This window comes from Mytilus californianus, unplaced genomic scaffold (assembly GCF_021869535.1).
Source record: "Mytilus californianus isolate M0D057914Y unplaced genomic scaffold, xbMytCali1.0.p SCAF_1, whole genome shotgun sequence".
In the NCBI taxonomy this organism is placed as follows: Eukaryota; Metazoa; Mollusca; class Bivalvia; order Mytilida; family Mytilidae; genus Mytilus; species Mytilus californianus.
The window spans coordinates 83,442,532-83,463,907 of record NW_026262581.1 but is presented as its reverse complement, the minus strand read 5'-3'; the positions used below and the strand labels follow the sequence as shown (position 1 = coordinate 83,463,907).

Genomic DNA, 21,376 nt, shown 5'->3' with positions numbered 1-21,376 from the left:
TTAATCATAGTAATGTATTACTTTTACTACATAGAAAGGATAGACTACACATATCACAGTACTCTGACCTTTACGTAATTGTAATAAATAAAACAAAATCAGCACTTATCATATAAAAAGGAATTAAATAAATTTGTTTTATTCGTGTTCGAATCATTTTATAGATTGTCTTGTTTTATGATGTAATACTTATGAAGATGAAAGGTTTACATATTCTTGACGAATTACATTTTGCGATATTTTTTTACTTTTCGAAACTAAATGCACAACGTAGTTGGCTTATTTTGTTTTCTAGTTCTGAACTTGTTCTACAATTCTCTTGTGTATCTGATGTTTTATGGAAAGTATTTCTATTTGTATTATAGGTTTTTCTTTTTCTTTTTTGTTTTGTTTTGCATTTGAACATTTTACGTACAACATTCGGGCTTTCTTTGAAGTATCAAACTCAAACCCTCACTGTTGTAATACACTGTTGTAGTTAGTTGTAAATTCAACATTTTATTTATGACTACATTTTTTTTAAAGAACATTTTAAAAACCATCACTAAATTGTAGTCCTGATTTTAATAAGAAATAATTTAAGTATTTTATATTCGAAAGACATCCGTTTTTACCTAGTAAATGCTTTTGTTCTACCTGGAAATGATCTCTTATGGATATTTGGTTTCAGTAATGAATTTCCGTCAACATTTGATAAAAACTTCCTTTTTTATTATAAAATATCGTTGGATTATTAAAGTGATTGTTCATTACCAGCGTTTTCATATGCATATATCGAAATATTAAATTGACATAAGGCTTTTTGTTTTTGTTGTATATGTTTTATTCTGCAAGTAACAGTGTTAGATTCTATACTGTAAATGGTAGCACGTGAATGGACAATATCTGTGAAAAGAGGACTTATTTGTTTAAGGCATTTAACAAATGAATAAATAGAAAAATAAATATGTAGTATAAAATAATAATTATAATAATGAAAAAGAAGCAGTGACACTTTTATGTCCCTTCCTTTTTTTTGTGTTAACTTTTTAAATCACAACTTATTTAAAAAAAACTAACATATCAAACCTAAACTTTAGAAATATAGATGCACGGTTCCATCAACTACGCTAGGGTTATGTGTCTCTACACATATGTTGGTTATATTTCTTTGACGTAGATTATACATCGCTTATTATTCACAATTACCAACCATATCCAAAATGACGTAAATTTAAGTATCTATATGCTACCGTCAACAACTAGCAAAACCAACACCATTAAATCATCTATAATAGGCTCCAAAACATTGTGTACAATTCAAATGAAACAATCAACGGCTTGAATAATGACAAACTAGTTTGAGCCCAACACAAATTCAACAGACAGCAACCACAGACCATTAACAACCTGTATTTTGACTACACGACGATTGTAGAACAAGATCTTAGAATTCTACCTTTAATACGTTACATTATTTTGTTTTCTACCTTAGTTCCTTTTGTAACTGCAGGATATAACATCAGCTGATATGTTATTGGTGTTACTGATCCACACAACTTGTCAAGTGATTGTTACAGCTCAACGTAAGTTAATGTTGTATATTCAAGCGTTTTTTTTTTCTATATGTCATATGCCAATTAATTATATTTACCCTTCATTTTAAGCGGAAATACTACTAGGACATGCAACACCCTATATAATAGTAATGGTACAATTGATTATTTAAAATTGGAAATGGGGAATATGTCAAAGAGACAACAACACGACCAAAGAGCAGATAACAGCCGAAGGCCACCAATGGGTCTTCAGCGCAGCGAGAAAATCCCGCACCCGGAGGTGGGCCTCAGCTGGCCTCTAATAAAAATTTGCACTAGTTCAGTGAAAATGGACGTCATACTAAACTCCAAAACATATAAATGAACTAAAATTAAAAACACATACAAGACTAACAAAGGCCAGCGGCTCCTGACTCCACTACAATGTACTATATTTTTTAACTCTGTTCCTCGGCGCAAACGCAGTCAGGGGCATGTAGGCAAACTTTTAATCCTTCCCTTTATATAAAATTGAATCTCAAACACAGCGGTCTTACAAAAAACAAAATAACGCAAAAAGTCCCGAAAGGTTACATTCTGCTATGTAGATGATTTTTACTCAGATTTTACTTAAACCTGAAGTACTTCAAGTATGTTGATCACAGCAGACCTTCAATGATTCTGAACAACATTCTTTTGTAAAACCAAACACTGAAATAAGATGCTCAAATTTCTAGTTATTAAGCTATATTTGTAAACAATCTCACTTCACCAGGTACTACGATGATTCATTGTAAATCATCAAATATTGTTTACAGATTGGAGTGGAGATTTTGCGGACTGTTTAATTTCGGTGAAACGACAAATCAATGTTTGCAAGAATTAATTGACTTTGGTCATCCTTGGATTCATTGCTGCATAATTTTCTCCTCTGAGACCGTTGCTGCCAGATCTTCTTTACTATTTCGGATTGTGTGTCCGTGAGATTTGTAAATACTACAAATCATCACATACATCTGGACGAATTAACTGGAGCTATCAAATACAATAAGGCTATCACAATTACATTATTATATGACCTAGGTCTAGAAGTATTTATTCTATTCAAATGAAATAAAAACTAGCTTAACTAATAAGCATATCTTAGTTTTGTTAACATTAAATATGAAATAATAATGGTATATTTTCTTTAAATCCCTATCCATAAGTGTATGTATACATTTCTTAGTTGTTGCCTAAAAGTATCGCCAATCCGGCTACGAGTATCAACTGAATAAAATATTACCCTGTCCTTCTCGGAAGCTGTAGGAAACACTATAACCCTAAACCTTCTTTAGTTTGTTGTTTTAAATTCTGTTTGTTGATTAAACAATTTTTGCGTCAGAAATTAATCATTCAACAATTTAAGGCACACAGTTGCATACTGACACCTATTTCTGAGAAATTTTTCGACAAAAGACCTCATAGACCTTCTTAACTAATGGTGTAATGTCAAATAAGCTGAGTAAATAATACACCTGTCAGACCACGTGAGTGATGTTTTCACACTTACTTATTTGTATTGTAGATAATAAGCATTATGAGACCATTTGTCATTCGCTGACCCACTGAAATATTGAAATTTTTGTACCATTCAGTGTTACTTTACATTAAAATAAAGCAGCATACAATTTGTTTTTTTATTAGATGCAATATTCTGATAATCACATGACAAAAGAAAACTTTACAGAGGCTTTTCACTGAATTATGTTGAATGTAGTGTCAGTACTTGTTGATCTATTGTAATCGACTTAGGTGGTTGATACACCGTATTAAATGAAAAAAATGTAGATGCATAAAGCTACGATTGATCAAATTATTTTAACTCTATTAGGCCATTATTTCAGATTTAAAGGAAAGAACGAATATCGACATCCTAAACATGCTTATTGCAATAATTCAAATAAACGGTGTTAGAAAAAACCTGATCTTAAAGTACACAATAAAAACAATCAATCTCGTCTGTGCGGCCCTTGGATGGTGTAAACTTCCCAATTAAACGTGCATGGTGTAATGATGTATGGTGTATAGTGTGTATGGTGTAAAGGTGAATGGTGTACAGTGCAATGGTATATGGCATGTGGTGTATAGAGAATTGGGAATGGTCCATCTAGAAATCGGAAACGGTGTGAATTAATGGTGTGGAGCTTTTTTTTCTATAAAATTGTAGTTCCTATCTTTACAATTTAATCTACAAATTTTGTCATTATTACGTTTTATGCATCAATCATGTCAATGATATATTTTACAGATTTTATATAATCTAATTTATTTCTGTGTTTGTTAATCAGATAACCTTACACCGTTTGGAACAGCTACGCAGAGTTCTTTTTATGGAGAAGGTCATCCCCAAAATGCTATACACCCACCTATATCAAATGCCTTTACCACGGGTATATGTTCCCACACAGACCTAAGTAGTAAACCAGCTTGGTGGATGTTCCATTTATCGTTTGGATTTGCGTACATCACAGATATAGTTATATATTATAGAACAGGCTGTAAGTATACACAATATATCATAATGTAACTTTTACATGTGTTATCAGCAAACTCTTTTTAAAGAGAGGTGAAATAAATCAAAGGGATGTTAACACTCATAAGTTGAAAACATGAAAAAAAAACCGAAAAAAATCAAAAGACAAACAACAGTATACAAAAATAAACATGTAGATGATAAGTCACATTCGGGAAAAAGGGGGACGTATACAATGTATTATTTGTTTATCTAACACTAGGAAAAACATTCTGAACTATACTTTATGTCATTAATCAACCTTTTGTTTCTTTTGGGGGGTTGTTTTGAGGGGGGAGGGGGTGTGGTTCCAGAATTTAATATATTTTATAACCAACAAGATATGGAAAACAGATTTCAAAGTCATTATAAAAATTTATTATAACTGTTGATAGATTGTGGGAAGCGCCAATTTTCATAATGATGTATTTGGGATATGGGGTGGGAGATACATTGGAAAAAAAGTATGATTTTTGTCTTCAAATATTTTGACAATTTACAGATATATCTGTCCATTTTATAATACGATTTTGAGGTTTTGTTCAAACGTCCCCAATAGTGTATTTAAACTGATTTCTGTCATACAACGACATCAGAAAAACTGTTTACTGCGGGAAATTGTATGCTCATTTTTGGGTTATCAGGTATTTCCATTAGAACTATATGAACCTCTTTCAATGTCATACACTTACAATTTTCCTCATGTGAGTATGTATTCAATTCAATGCACTAATCAGGATGAACTATGGTCTGATATAATTTGGAATTGTTATAATCAATTCTAAAACGATCGAGATTGTTCTTTGAAATTGATCATATTTTCAAAACCATACAGTTGACCGCTTTGATAAGACTGCCTTTGTTGCCATGCATTTACTATGCTATTATTAATATTTCAAACAACTATTACATGCAAATAAGAAGATGTGGTATGTCTGCCAATGAGACAACTATCCATCCAAGTCACAATGAGTAAAAAGTAAGCAATTATAGGTCAAAGCACGGTCTTTAACACGGGGCCTTGGTTCAAACCGAACAGAAAGCTATAAAGGGCCTCAAAAAAACTAGTGTAAAACAATTCAAACAGGAAAACCAACGATCTAATCTATATACAAAACGAGAAACGAGAAACACTTATGAACTACACCAACAAACGACAACCACTGAACAACGGGCTTCTGACTTAGGACAGGTGCATACAAATGCAGCGGGTTTAAACGTGTTAACAGGCGCCAACCTACATCCTAACCTGAAACAGGGGTATAACATTACAACATAAAACGACACAAAATAAAATATCAATTCATATGGTTTAACTCGATCAAAAAGACAATACACAAATACAAGTAAATGACACAATATAAATAAAAAAGATGTTTCAATGTCAAAGAGACAACATTTATGTTTGTGTCTGTAGCGCAACGTATTACTGGTAGACCGATCGAATGGATTATAGCCGATGAATTAATTATGAACAAATATAGATGTGCTACTGGTTATAACGTAAACACGCGTTATTTTGATCAAAATGTACTTGTTTTTCCCCGTCTGACAAAATTATGAATTTTAGAAAGCTACTACGATAAACTCTTCGTTGTTTTGATTAAACAATGTATTATTTTGAAGACGTTTTAGACATATACATGCATTTACAACTTCTGTAATCAGTTGTAAAACATAATGCAAGAGCTACAAAATGTATATCTATATACAGCTAGCTTTTTCGCGTTTGCACCTAGTCGTTCATTGTATAATAAATGCAGAAGAAAAACAAAGAAAATGTATTAGACTAAAACTTCTATTCGGCTAGTTATTGAAGGATATTTGCTGCTTTTTCTATATATATATCAACACATATATTTTCCACTTGTTGTATCCACAACCCCGTCTTTCTTTTGTTTAAATAACTCAGTATGGAATAAAAAGGGAGAATACTCCACAGAAACTGCTAAATATCAAGTTATATGATGTACAACTTGTTTTCACTTAAGAATAAATACACCATATATTTAAAAATAAAATATTGACGGAAAATTAACTAAAATTCTCTTTCTCTCAACAAACTTTTTTATATTGACACAGACTCTCTTGGAACAAACTTAACAACATTTACCAACTTAAGAATATCTTTATTTCATCAATGTTTTCACCTCCTACAGGTATATTGTCGCCTTGGTATCTCCATTATTTATTTACGAAATTACCATTGTCGTTTTAAGATATCATTATCTGGCTGTCTAACTGGAGTGTATTATTTACTAGGATTTAAGAATTTATTTATAGTAATCTAAATGCACTTGGGGATACAATGAAAAGTCTTAAAGAACCAACAATTAATGGCACATAAATAAGCCAAATGACAAATATCCAGAATTTATAATACTTTTACACAGAAATACATGAAATAAAAAAAGCAAGCCCAATATGCAATTACTATTTTTTATTCGTATTACAACATTGAGGAGGTAAAATGAACACTTCATCATCGTATATCTTCACCAGAAGTACTATATTTTCAATTTAAAAAGTAGTACAGTTTATGTTTTTTTAAGATTAAAATGTGTAAACTCCTGTCTGAAGTTGTATATATAGTTCATCGTTCATAGTGCTTTAAAATTTGCTGATTTTCGATGTATTATCTAGATTATATGCCCGTATCCATGTAGTCAAACCTACATGAAAATCTTTCCATGTCTTAAAAAGGACAACAGTTGTTATAATATGAACAAAGTAAAATAACAAAAATACCGAACTCTAAGGAAAATTCAAAACGGAAAGTCCATTATCAAACATGTCAAAATCAAAAGCTCAATCACATCAAACGAATGAAAAACAACTGTCATACTCCTGACTTGGTACAGACATTTCCTTATGTAGAAAATGGTGGATTAAACATGGTTTTATAGCTAGCTTAACCTCAAACTTGTATGACAGTCGCATAAAAATCCATTACGACATTTAAATTCCTGGTTTAAGTCATCCACGAAAACCACGACAATTGGTACTTCACGAATAAAAATACTGTCACAGCAGTCTATTAGTTTTTCAACGAAACAAAAACGTTTAAAATTCACTAGAAAGTCTATTCGTTGTTGTGCTGTGATGCGAGGAGATACTACAGATGCCCAAATTGCGGATTATGATAATTAAAATAAATTCATGCTTGCCAAGTAATATACAAATGTTTTTTCATTTATTACAGATGCTCACCGGATGGACGGATTTAAAATATATGTGACTAACACATCAACTATTCCACCTGACGGCTACCTCTGTTATGAAGATCCTGACCCTGGTCTTCCAAACATCACTCAGACAATACCATGTAATCATCTGGGAAAATACATCATTTACTACGATGATAAAGGAGACAAGGACTTCGGACCTTTGGTAGAATTATGCTATGTTGCCATCAATGGTTGGTTTTTTGTTACTGTTCATAGTATTCTATTTTTTTCTTGAATGTATTGAACCTAACTTCTCCTGTTCGATTGATTAAGTTCTTTAACGATTATTTAGATTTCGTACTCGAAAAATTGACCAATAGCATTAATGAAATGCAACTACTTGTAAGATAAGAACATTTTATATAGAAACCTCGATATGATCGAACACCACCTAATTTGATTACATAAATCTTACAACTGTGTGCTTTATCCTACTGTTGAATGAATAGTCGACAGTTTCATTCAAAAGATTATGTCATTTCATGCAATTTATACTAACCATGGTTTGAAAATAGGTGTCCCTTTATTTATTAGTTTTCATTGATTATTTTACAATTCGTCAAATACAAATCTGCTTTTAAATAGCTATTTTTATTCGCCTGAAAAAGATAGAAAAAGTGTAATTTCAAGTTGTCCGTACAGAACAACTGTTTGTCGTCGTTTCTAGCTGGAAAGGCTATGATTATATGTGTTACGGATACATCAGTAGGCTCTGATACATTTGAAATATTCAATAGTCATAAATAATGCACTACTTAAATACACCCAAAACTATAAACGGTTGTATCTTAAGTACTCTCTAAATATGTAATTTAAAAAAAATGTCTTATATATGTGTGTATTCGATCAAATTTTGTTTAATAAAAGTCTATATATATTCTAGAAACTTTAAACACAAGAGGAACAGTCAACGATGGGAATTCGAAAACGAATACGTCATCAATCGTCCAAAACACTCTAATGCTAAGATCGTTAAAAAACAGCAGATGAGAGCGAATCTTAAATTTAATTTATAAACAGATATTGTCATATTCTGTAAAAAGTAAAAATAACATAATTACCAACTCCAAGGATAATTTAAAACGGAAAGTCCCTTATTAAATAGCAAAATCAAAAGCTAAAACACATCAAACGAATGGAAAACAACAGTCATATTTCTGACTTAGTACAGGCATTTCCTTATGTAGAAAATGGTGGATGAAGTCTGGTTTTATAGCTAGCTAAACCTCTCACTTGCATGACAGTCGCATATAATTCCATTAAATTGACAGCAATGTGTGAACAAAACAAACCGACATAAAAGCTAAAAATGTCAAACATTGGGTCACAGCAGTCAACATTGTGTTATAATCACTATAAAAACAAACAACTATGTCAAAAAAGAAAACAAAATGGCATACAGACACTCTATAGACAAATCATTTTATGTCAGCATTATAATTGAATGTATCCTTCAATCAGCCAACTATTGTATAAATAACACGTACACAAATAAATGTTTGCTTTATATGTACTTGTACAAATAAAGGCTCCTGTTACCCCACTTCCATGTTGAGCAAGCGGTAAATGTTTTTTTTTTCTTTTTTCGTGTAACAATTTATTTTGAGGTCCTCGTCGTTGTCCGCTTTAAAACACTTTCGATTGCTTTAAAAAAATCAGAGACAGGCATTTGGATTTAAACAACTAAAGCATGGTCAAGTGCCGGGTGTAAATTGCAGAATAAAAACAATATATATACATTGTCGGAAATATGAAACTTATTTGTACTCGCTACGAAATGTGTGACAAGCTCGGCGAGTCTCTCTTTTCGTCCTGTTTCGAATGCTCGTACGGATACATTTTATATTTTCCGACAACGTACATATATTGTAAACGAATGGTTACAATACCGTACGTCGGATGATGTCGCTATGTAATTAATCAGATCAGAAAAGGGAAACGAAACTCGCTCTAAATTACTAGACCTTAGTTGTCACAAAGAGCGAGTAAATATTGCTATTTCATCGCTTTTTTGCTATTCGTACACTACTGTGGCTTTCTGTAATTTAAGATTCAAAAGCATAACTGCATTCCTCATTTCTCTTTTAGCTTAAAACAGTTAATTCCAATGTTAACGTATTCCCATATATCCTATAGTAAATAACGAGTTTCTTCTATATCATTTGTGTTCCTGTTTTAAATCCAGTGGTGATAAGTAAATAGGGTTAGGACAACTTGTTCTTAATGCATCAGTCGTAATACGATTCCAATGTTCTAAACAGATAAAACGGGTTCTTGTTGCCTTCACTTTTTATGCCGTGATTACTTTTTATTCTAACTCTTAATAGCCGTCTCAAGAACGAATATACCGAAATTTTGCTATTTCACATTTTCGAAAAATGTCAGACAATAAGTGAGTAAAGCAACCATTTGTATATTCACTATATTAGCACTAACGATTCGATTTTATTGTTTTCTTATGAAACTTCATGATACATATTCTGCGGGTTGTTTATGTTTTTTTATCAGTAATATTCAAGCTACAGCTCTTGCTTCCATGGGTAGCGAATACTTTTAAAAGTATTGTATATTTACTTGATAACATACGGTAAAAATAGACATTAACAGATAGATACGCTTTGGTTTTACCCCACTACATTGTGTGTCCGCACTAAGTTAAAATATCAGTAACAGATTGTGTTTATTATGTTTGTCTTAAATTTGTTTGTACATCTGGTTTTTTTATCAAAGGGGCCTGGAATGGTAGTTGGGGAGTACTGTTGTACTGTTAAATACATTTTGGTTATGTCGGTTATTCTTCAAGTTGTATGTATTGCATGCAATAAGTACATTTATGGAGAGCCGTAAACATTGTAGGATGTCCAAAAGGTAGGTGGGGACCAAACTGCAACGAAGAATGTTCCTCTATGTGTGTAGGCCAACACTGTTATCCTGAAAATGGTTCCTGTGTTTTCGGATGTGACCCGCAACAATGTTTGAATACAAAGTGTGATACATACACAGGTGTTTGTACCGAAGGATGTGTAACTGGATGGGCTGGACAGTACTGTCTATGTGAGTCATTTTCTTAGAAGTAGTCGATTTCAACACATAGTCCAGAATTTACCATAAATATGACTGTTTTTCATGTTTATGTTATAGAAAAAAAAAAGAATATTTAAGATTGTTTGTTTCATATTTGTTCATTTGTTAAAACGCTGTGAAAGTCAATGTCGAGTTAGTCAATCAAAAAACCAATACACATGTATGCTTATTTTATCAGAGCGAATGAGTTTTTATTTAAACGTTTTAAACTCGAGCATTTTTTGTAAGTATTTTTTTCCATTAATTCCAGTTTGACTGTTTATACTGTTCATACTTTTCTCACTCAGTACTATACATGTTGTCTTATTAGCCTACGGTTCGTTTTAATTGTTTCAACTTTTACAACTGAAAGATGCATTGTGTTTAACATGAAGCTATCCTACACTAAAGTCTAGTTAAACCAGAGATTAGGATAAAAACATCATGTAAAATACAACATTAATTTTGTAAAATACATAGTTGAGTTACAAATAATAAAATATAATTAACAACTTGATATTATACCGTGATATCTATATAGAAATATACTTAACTTTAGAATAATCTAACTATTAGTTATGTATGATGTTTGCTTGCTGTGTCAACGTTTCCTGTTATTTGTGTATGTTATTCAATGTCATTATCTTTCTAATTCCATTAATACATGTCAAATGACAGCTATTGCATTTCCTATATCTATATGAATGTTATTAATGACTTATATAATCCTATTATTAAGTTCTCTTTCTTTTTATATGTATATAACGTAAATGAGTTTTCTTTTACAATAATGTGTTGTGTTTTAATTATGGGTATTATACATTTTTTGTGTATGGGATCATCGTGTTTAAAGTGGAAATTGAAGGTATCCGGCTTATTCTATAACTTTTATTTCGTCTCAATCATTTTCATATAGACATTTTATTTTTCGTTTGTTAATTGTTTAAATATCGAAAACGAATGTATCATGTTTAGCTGAATGTCATTCAATAAGAACGTTATGCCTCTCCAGATTCAGAAATGACCATCTAAATTGTATCTTAACCATAGGATGCACAACTTGAGTTTAGATATAACAATACAGTTCAAACTATTAAATGTGGCTTTCTAATAATAGAAACACTCTAAATGTTTTTAATCATAAAAAAGGAGATTACACTCGTAATCAGATGCATTGCATTCATGAGGATCAAACTTTTAGCAGCTTTATACTTTTAAACAATTTCTGTTTCCTTATTACATTTTTAACATTGTGAATCCTGTTCTATTTTTATCTGCAATATCATACCTGCAAATGGATCCAAGATTATCCTGCTTCTAATGAAACATTCACACATAAACCAATTTACAGTAAAATGTCAAGCTTGTATAAAGATGAATACGGGATATACGATGAATGATCCGTTATATCTAGACCTGTTTCACTACAGTTTATAAAACCATTGCTGGTAAGATAATAAAAATGAATCTTGCTATAAATCCACTTTCTTCCAGGGAAGTCATATGAAAGAAGTAAAACGAAACCAAGACCTCAGTGAGAATAGATTGTCAATTATGAGCAAAATCGACAGGACTAAAAATGCAAAATAAGTTAACCAAACACTATACAAAATACTTCAAGTTGATGAACATGGCCCCGAATAAATCAATTTTTAAGCTCAGAAACTCTATAAGAATAATCACTGCATTTCCCATTAGGTGCACACTTCGTGTCACTCGCTAAAAGTAAGTCAGATGGATAATAATAAATGAATAACTGCCGAAGGCTGTGTACACGACATGCGCTTCTACGATGCAAAATATGAATATAGAATGGAAAAGGAACTTTTCCTTAGATATACTGGACCGTTGTCATCTTAACTTGGAGATTCGAGTCGGCTACTGATCAAAAACCAGATATGTAAAACGTTTGCTTGATTGTCTTATGAGTTTGATTATCCCTGTGGTATCTCCTTCCTTTCGAGGAGACAATGATACATGTATATCTGATACCAATAGTAGTTAATTATACGTCAACATATAGCCAACAATGAGCATAACACATACCGTAAAGTAAACATGTCTCGGGTTCTGGCAATTTTTTTAATTTCAATTTTCCTCATTGAGTTTTGGCCAGCGAATTAATAAAAGTTATCGTCATCTCTTGTATATACATATATATGTGCATCCCTAATGTCAAAATCTTAAACAAACGTTGAGGAGCTAACAAAATTAAAACGGATCAAACAAGAGAGCCAAACCTGGACAAGGAATCAGAATTATGCATAAGGAAGATGCACTTCTTAGTTTGAAATCATTAAGAACTGTTAGAACTGCAAATTTATATAAAACAATATCAGTATCAAAGTTAGTTAGTAATGAATTTTTTACATTCATTTAAATCTTACATGACTATTTAAACAAGCCAATATCGAAACAAAACTATCAGAGCATTGTTATCATTGAAGGACAATTACAAATAATCTACGTTATCTTTTCAGATTGGATCACTGCAATTATTGTTACAGATGCATCATCCAAGAACTTATTGACGAATACACGTCGTACATGACGTATTACTAATGTTTAACATTCCATGGCATAATAAAATTGATACATGGATATGATATTCGTGTAGCGACAATATTTTGGATAGACAGTTATTCTATGAACTAAGAAGTGAAATATTGCTGCTTTTAAAATCAGTGAACATAAACGGGCAAACATAGAATGACTTAAATTCGTAAAAGAAAACTTTGAACCACAATTACACGAACTTTTGACATATTGCACCTGAAAACACAACACTGCCAACACTGTAATAAATGTGAAACAAATTAAGAGCATTCGTTTTTTTCTGAATTTAGTAAATAAAACTGTTTCCTTCTTTTCAGTGTGTTTGTCTTTCTTGGACTGTTTTTTTTTTATAATTGATTAAGAATATCTTAAATTCAATATAAAAATAAGAAGATGTGGTATGATTTCTAATGTGATAACTCACCACCAGAGACCAAATGACATAGAAGTTAACAACTATAGGTCACCATACGGCCTCCAACAATGAGCAAAACTAATACCGCATATTAAGCTATAAAAAACCACGAAATGATAAATGTTAATTCTCTTGACTTGGCACCAGCACCTACAGAATGTGCCGGGGTTAAACATGTTTGTTGGCGCCAAACCCTTCTATTACCTGGAACAGTGGTGTAAAAATACAAAATAAGAAACAACTTTTACAAAACCGGTTGAAAAGGGCTTTACTTACTAGTATCAGATCCATAAAAAGCACAGAAAAACCCTAACAAAAGCACAAAACACATTAAGTACATATCTGAGAGTACTCAAAGTTACTGAAAGCTAGATCAAGGCCAATATAAACTAATACAAAAAACATGTGTCTTAGACTAAAATATCAATCAGTACACATCCAACATCTCATGGATGTAGTATAAAGACGTCATTAATATTCCGAGAAGAATATTACCATGCGCAATTCCAATATACAGGGTACTGACAGATTGTAGAACCGTGAATGTGCACATTTGATAACAATTATATTTAGATCGGTTTTAATTTATTAATAACAAAATCCATATTTACATCGAGAAAAAAAAAAACAATATTCAAAGATATAATTACAGTGTTGACTTGATAACCTTTCAGAATAAGTTTATGAAAAGGATCGATAAGTTTACCCGGATCATATCTAATTTTACGGGCTCGGTAAACAACATCACCATAAAAAGTAGGGTGTGCTATCCCATTTGTAATAAGTCTTCTACAGGTACAGCCAAACTTCAAAACCAAATCTTTGTATATATGGAAGAATATAGTAAACTTAAGGTTTTACGTAAATTGTGACAAAATAAATCCTTTACCCATTAATTTACCCGTAATATATAGATTGCGTACATTGAAATCTAAATCGTCACTAAAGACATATGCATAGCGAACGAGTTGTGATGTTAAATATGTTATGAACAAATTTATTTTCTAATCGATATACGAGAATATAATTGTGAATCTTCTAACGGAGTTTTTGAAGTTTCGATAAGTCAAGTAATATTTATGAATGTATTATTGAATGGATGTTCCTAAACATTGATAGTCAGTTATGAAAACTTATTCTCCAGCATCCTATTATGGATTTTAACCGATAGTGAGAATGTGCAAATGTCTAGTGGAAACCGTCAAAAGTGAATATATAATCATTCGCGGGGTACCAATTTTCGTGGTTTTCATGGGTAAAGATGAACCACGAATTTAAATTATTAATGAAGTATACATTTTCTATGTTTGTAAACTAAATCCGTTGGTGCAAGTCCAAATTAATATTTAACCTGGGCAAAGATGGCCGATTTTATACCTGCAATTGAACTTTGAATTTGCATCCACCAACTGCGAATTCTCTTAGATCATTATAATGTGTCATGTTTTTCTGTTTGTTGATAACGTGCTTAATACCGATCTAATGATGCAAGCTCTGTTCATGGATTTTTTTCAATGATATAAATATTGATTTTGTTATTAATAAATTAAAACCGATCTACATATAATTGTTATACACATGTGCACATTCACGGTTCTACAATCTGTCAGTACCCTGTATATTGGAATTGCGCATGGTAATATTCTTCTCGGAATATTAATGACGTCTTTACAATACATCCATGAGATGTTGGATGTGTACTGATTGATCCAGTTTGGTCACATGTCTTATCGAGAGCTTGCGTTTCCTATCACGATTTCATTGATAGGGGGTTACTGCTCACAAGGAAGCTATAAAACCACGATTTTACAGTGGTGAAGTTGAAATCAAGCGCTTCATACAAAATGTGGGTCTGTCAACGCGTTTACATCATAATAAAAATATAAAATGAAGCATTCATTTCTTAAATAAATGCATGATCTGATAGCTTAAATACCTGATAAACTGTATGAGAAAATGGAACCTAAACATTATAGCAAAATGGTCGACTTTGCTGGAGAGAGTTGGAACCTTAGTTTCTGAATTTATCAACGTTCCCTTTATAAAAGTTATCAATTCATTCACTTCAAGCTAGGTATATAATCAATAATAATACCATGATGCAATACCATAAATGTTTAACAATCAATAACATAAGGGCATAATTAACTTAGGATAATAACATATGACACAAATATTAACGTTAATAGCAAATTTATCAACAAATACTAACATTGATTTTACAACAAAAACGTTTCGATTCAAATTAAAATATTTTAACATTATATGAAATGAATATGTTTGTGCTAGAAATAATCATAACACACTGAACGTTTTGTAGATTTCATATACATTATTTTATTTTCCACACTTCTTGTGTTGCAAGAAAAGAGTCGATAGGTTCTATCACACCATCAAAAATCATTGTCTACCCTGTATTTAATGTTCTGACGGAATAAAAACAACATGCGTGTGCAAAACGTACATTTCAATGAAAACATTTTTCTTAAATGTTACAAATTGATATTCATGATCCATTATTGAATTACAAGTGTGTGCTTAAATGGAAGAGGAGAAACTATTTCCTTATCAACACGATTCAGATTACTTTGAACATATTAAGGGTCAATAAAGTGATGATTTATCCGATAGAAGGTATGTCTTCTTTCACAGTGTACTAAATAAACGTTTATCTTTTTTGATAATGTATAGTTAAATTGCATCAATAAATAAAAATTTCAAAGAAAAAATATCATTATTGTAAAATCAAATAGACGAAATTTTTCGATGCTGATGTGTTGGAAAATCCGCTTTTGTATATTCTTCTAAAGACACACGAGCATCGCGAGGCATATTCATGTATTTTGTTTTTCGGAGAAATGGGTAATAAAAACGAATTCTTATCCCGTATTTCTTTAAAATTCTCTATAAAAAATACATGTTGTAAACTTTACTATACGTTCATTGTAAAGTAATTATTCTACCGAAACGTAACACTTAAATATTCATATGACATATGTTATATCGGATAACCACGATATGCTTCACTGATATGAGTGAAAGTATGTCCTTATTTTAAATGAATCAGATTACAGAAAACTCATCAGATGTATGTCAGGTTTATTTTTTATTATATGATGATTAATCCGATGAAAGGTATGTCTTCATTCATTATATACTACATTACCAGAAATAGTTTTCATAGAATGCAAAATGTTCAAACTGTATATTTGTAAACAAGACTTGATCAATTTCAACGTTGATTTCATATTTAAACTTGAATCGAATATGAAATTCTGTTTCAATAATGACTCTAGAAAATAATTACTTTGTATATGTCAAATGAGTTCATATGACATTTATCACAATTCAGGTCAAATGGTCATGCATATTTCCTTTTTCCTTCCTTACTTTATCTTTGTGGTGTTTTCCATTGATATATTAAATGGAAGGGAAAATATAGAATATGCAAGAAGAGTAAAATATAATCATTATGAACATGCATGCTCAATTTTTTTTTTCAACAAAAAATGATCTTGACAGATGTTAGAATGTTTCTAGATACTATTTTATTTGTTAACACGGCTGAAATATTTTATTCATTTAAGCTTAATAAAAAAGAAAGATATAGTTCTATAAATACCTGTAAACACTGCCGTTTCAGGACCGAAAAATAAGTCACAATCTAGTATCTCCATGTGTGGGAAAATTCCGTTTATAACATATATATTGTTTTCATTTACTCAATGAAATACCCAGAAAAGTATCTATGCAGTTAACTACTATAATTTACATCAAATGTACCACAATATACACTTAAATATATCACTCTTGTAATTGTGAATCCGGCTTTCATGATTTTGGTTTTTGGCTTTTGGTTCTCAGGCGCATTAAATATGAAATTGTATAGTGTTATTTACATTCTGTGTATCCTAGTATTTGTAACTTACTTAAATTGTATTTTATCGGTAAAGTGTGTAAATGTTATTATGTTTTACAATTAATCAATTATATCTGTTTGGGTTGCTAAAACGATTCGTCAATATAAGGAAATTATATACAACTGCCATAAAAGTGGGAATTTTAGAGAGCTATTATATAAGGTTTTACCGACCTTTTTTCGGTAAATGCCTGTACCAAGTAAGAGCTATAATAGTTATCTCCCACTCGATCGTTGGTTAATATAGTCGAGCGTCTGAATTTGTCATATTTTTTTTTTAGATTTCCCCATTTTTAGTTTAGCTTTTAATACTGCATTTTTTTAACGTTATTGGTTTGGATAAATATTGACTTTCGGCCTGAAAAGATGCTTGAACTTCTGTTAATCGTGATGTATGACGTTTAAAGCTCAATCTTGATTTCGACGAATCCGAAATTTCTACGAATCTTGAATTAAGACAAAACACATTTTAGACAATAATGATTATTGACGAAAATTTTCATTCTGATCAATTTTAAGTGCCTAGAGGCGAAAATCTGACTATTTCTAGTCACCAATAAAGACAAATATATAGAAAGGTATGGCACGTCCTCTCACTTTATCTAGCTAATCAGACTTCGCACATTTTAGAAATGACATACACCAGCTGAAATCAATGCAATCATAACTATCTCGGAAAATCAAGGCCGAGTGCATAAGCCCATCTTCGGCATTTTAGCTGTAACACTTTTGCTACATGTATTTAATTGCAAAAAATGACAATGTGTTTACATGTTACCTTGTCTTTACTTGCCATGGATTACAAATTCATACAGGGGCGGTTGTCGACATATTGATACGCATAAGACCATTTAGGGACAATTTGCTTTTTTAACATTCATAATATCATAAACAAATATTAAAAACACATATTCACCTCACGTCTGCATTACGTGACCGAAGAAGTAAGACAAAATGGATTGCTACTTAATACTTTCTAAGAGAAAAGACTAATCGACAAAGGAAAAGTTGACAATTTTAACTGATAGTTTCAAAAAGTATAAACCTATATGTCCCGTCTGATCATTTAATATTGTTTGTCATTGAATTGGCGTTTGTTTAGTTTTAAAAAAATATATACGGAGTTAACCAATGGTAATATGTATGTTTGTGTGTTGTTGTTGCATAATGGTACTTATGCGTTATTATTCGTGAATATTGGACTGATTGAAATGTCATATTACACGTAATTGCAATGGCAACTTGTTTTTTCAGAAGGTAATATATATGCATGTCCGTTCATATTGGTGGATATTAAGATATGGTTATCCAAATAAGTTTTTACTTATCGAGACCATTAATGGAGAACATATATCCTTTTTTTTTAAGTCAGCAGAAATGAATGTTCTGTTAAACACGTACAGTTACCTTCTTGATTTCTTAACAAAAAAATGCTGTATATACTCCAATGAGACATCAAAATTAGTTTAACAATCAAAGAATCAACATGCACCGAGCTGAACATGTGATAAGTGTAACATCATTCCTTTACTAACCTTTTCCAATTTTGAACACTTTCCATGTGTACATGAATTTGAATGTTATTTAGTGTGAGGTAATTTATTATATATCAACTCTTGGATATTTGATATTAATTAGGAAGGCACGCGTAAATTTGTTTTACCTAAATACAAAACATACTTCTTTGTTTAAGACCGTTCTGTGATTTATAGTGACTAACATGTATATCAATATCATTTCCACTTTGGTGGATAATCATCTTATAGGCAGTCATACCATTTGTCTTTATTTTTATATTACAGAAGGCATGTCAAAAATCTTGGCAAGTTATCATTGTGTGTGTATTGAAATAAAAATAAAAACATTTAACATATTAAATATGACATTTTAGGAAACACATGCTTCTACCGGTAGGGCAAGATGCAAACTTTGCATCGTTAAACGCTTTTATATATCAACACGTGTCGACATAAATTAGTTGAAATGTTAATAAAATTTGACTAGTTCATGTCTCTTTCAAAAAATTTTTATACACTTTATTCATCATAGCGTACCCGTATTTTTAAATATCATCTTTTTTTACAAACCATATTCTAAGTTTTCTGAATGTTCTTAAATTAAAACATTTGATAAAAAAAACCCCAACAACACTGATCCCTCAATCCTAATTATAGATAAGGTTTGTTTCATTCAACTTTCGAAGTAGTCAACATTAAAACATGTCAGTGTATGATAACTTTCAAATTAAGTCAATTGTTTAATAGTCATTGTAACGGGGTATTTTCTAGGTAGATACAACACAAACGATGATCTAGGGTTCTTTTCTTTTAATACACTATATTTAGACCCTAAAACATATAACAACAAATAATAGATATTCACATGACAAGACAGTACATGTACCATATGGGCAAAGGGGAATAACTACAATTTATACTCATTCCTTTAAATATCTATATACTCAAATAAGCCCTTTAATCACAAAAATCTAACTCTTTAGTTAACATTCCAATGCAATATTCATATGTATCTCATAGTAATAAATAATTATATACATCTCAAATCTTTTAAAGAGTTGTCCATTTTATAAATAAATTTGTATACAAAGTATACAAATTCTGACCAACATAAGTATATCACATAAACTACACTTCACATAAACAGACATTTACTTAAATAAAACTAGACAGCACAGACATTACAAGTAAACAACATAGAACACAATGCTTACCATGTATATGGTACATAGGTCAGTGTAGTAATTGGAAACGTCACAGTGCTGTGTGTATAAATCTGAGCACTACTCATACATGTCATATGAAACGGTAATTATCCATATCCTGAATAAATAAAAATATAACATTCATAAGTCCAGTGACAGGACTATTTCACCAATTAAATAAAATACACAACTACATTTAAAATATGTAGTTTCAGAGTTCTGTATTATTCAAATACCAAATTTATCTATCCATTACTTTTAATCTAACTTCATAATATTTAAAGTACAAGAATGTTTTATACTAAAATGTTCAATATGACTCTGTGTTATTATCTTATAATTTAATGATTTAATCTTTTACTCTTTCATACTCCAACTATTCCTCCATTCAAATACATACATTCAATCCTTTCATAAAGTATTAAAATGACATACTATTAATTTGTTAATTAGAAATAAGGTTCATCAACAAACCTGAATATAAGAATATTGAAAATCCAAGAATATGTAGTATAATATATATAAAAAATCAATTTATCAAGCAGGTTATTTATCACCACTGCATTTCAATATGTCTGCAGTATTAATCTCCAGAAACAAAGAAAACCTATAGTAAGGCATAAGGCCTAAAGATTGACCAATCAAAAGGTTAGAATTTTCCCTCCAAAATGATATGAAAGAAAAGAGGTCCACCAAAGGGAAAAGAGAATGATACTAGAACAATAGTACTAGAAATAGAAACAATGAGTAACTAAACTATCAAACATTGCAATAAAATTAATAATCAAAAGTATCATATTTAATATATTAATCAAATATGACTCTGCCACAGTCATTTTTTACGAAGAATATTTCTGAATGAATGATCATATTCCATTGTAGCTACGTGTACTAAAATTACTACAAAACGCATTTTGTTGTGAGGGGGGAACCCCTATCCCAAAAATTACTCAAATGGCTCGCATCCAGGTCGTCAACGGAAAAAAACGTCTTATTACAATTTTTTTTTCAAATTATATACCGTACTCAAACTAATGTTCACGGATACTTATATTCGCGATAAGCTGTCACTAAAAAGCTTCAAGTTGATTTATTTTCGAGATTTTCGAATTTTATCATTAAAGTAAAGGTACAAGTTTATCGTATTCGCAACGATTTTGTATTATGTGTGTGTTTCTACGTCTGTTTATAGTTTCGGTTCGAGCATAATTATACTTGATTGTATTTTTCATTAAGATATCTAGATGTTATGCTTTTTCTACGAGTTGTAGTAATATTTTTTATGGTCATCATTTGAAGTATAACAATCAAAACAGTACAGTTCTAAAATATAGATGTACATCTTTATAGTGGATGAATCAATATATTTTTAATTGCTACAGTGTTGCTGAAGACTATTGTAA

At 30.9% G+C, this 21,376-nt stretch overlaps 1 protein-coding gene and 2 long non-coding RNA genes across 3 annotated transcripts in view; 2 read left to right on the top strand and 1 right to left on the bottom strand.

The window, feature by feature from the left end:
• The window catches only part of LOC127724962 (multiple epidermal growth factor-like domains protein 10), a 178,358-nt gene that overhangs the window by 3,162 nt on the left and 153,820 nt on the right, over positions 1 to 21,376 (top strand). The window contains exon 2 of the mRNA XM_052231972.1: positions 1,493 to 1,565. Coding sequence (XP_052087932.1) covers positions 1,511 to 1,565 — 55 coding nt within the window. The 5' untranslated portion in view covers positions 1,493 to 1,510. The remainder of the gene's footprint in view (positions 1 to 1,492; positions 1,566 to 21,376) is intronic.
• On the top strand, positions 10,366 to 13,230 carry LOC127725052 (uncharacterized). The gene is made up of 2 exons (XR_007992772.1): positions 10,366 to 11,809; positions 12,842 to 13,230. It is a non-coding gene; the product is annotated as an uncharacterized LOC127725052 (long non-coding RNA).
• Positions 19,564 to 21,297, bottom strand: LOC127725122 (uncharacterized). The gene is made up of 2 exons (XR_007992780.1): positions 19,983 to 21,297; positions 19,564 to 19,599 (listed from the first exon to the last, which is right to left on the bottom strand). It is a non-coding gene; the product is annotated as an uncharacterized LOC127725122 (long non-coding RNA).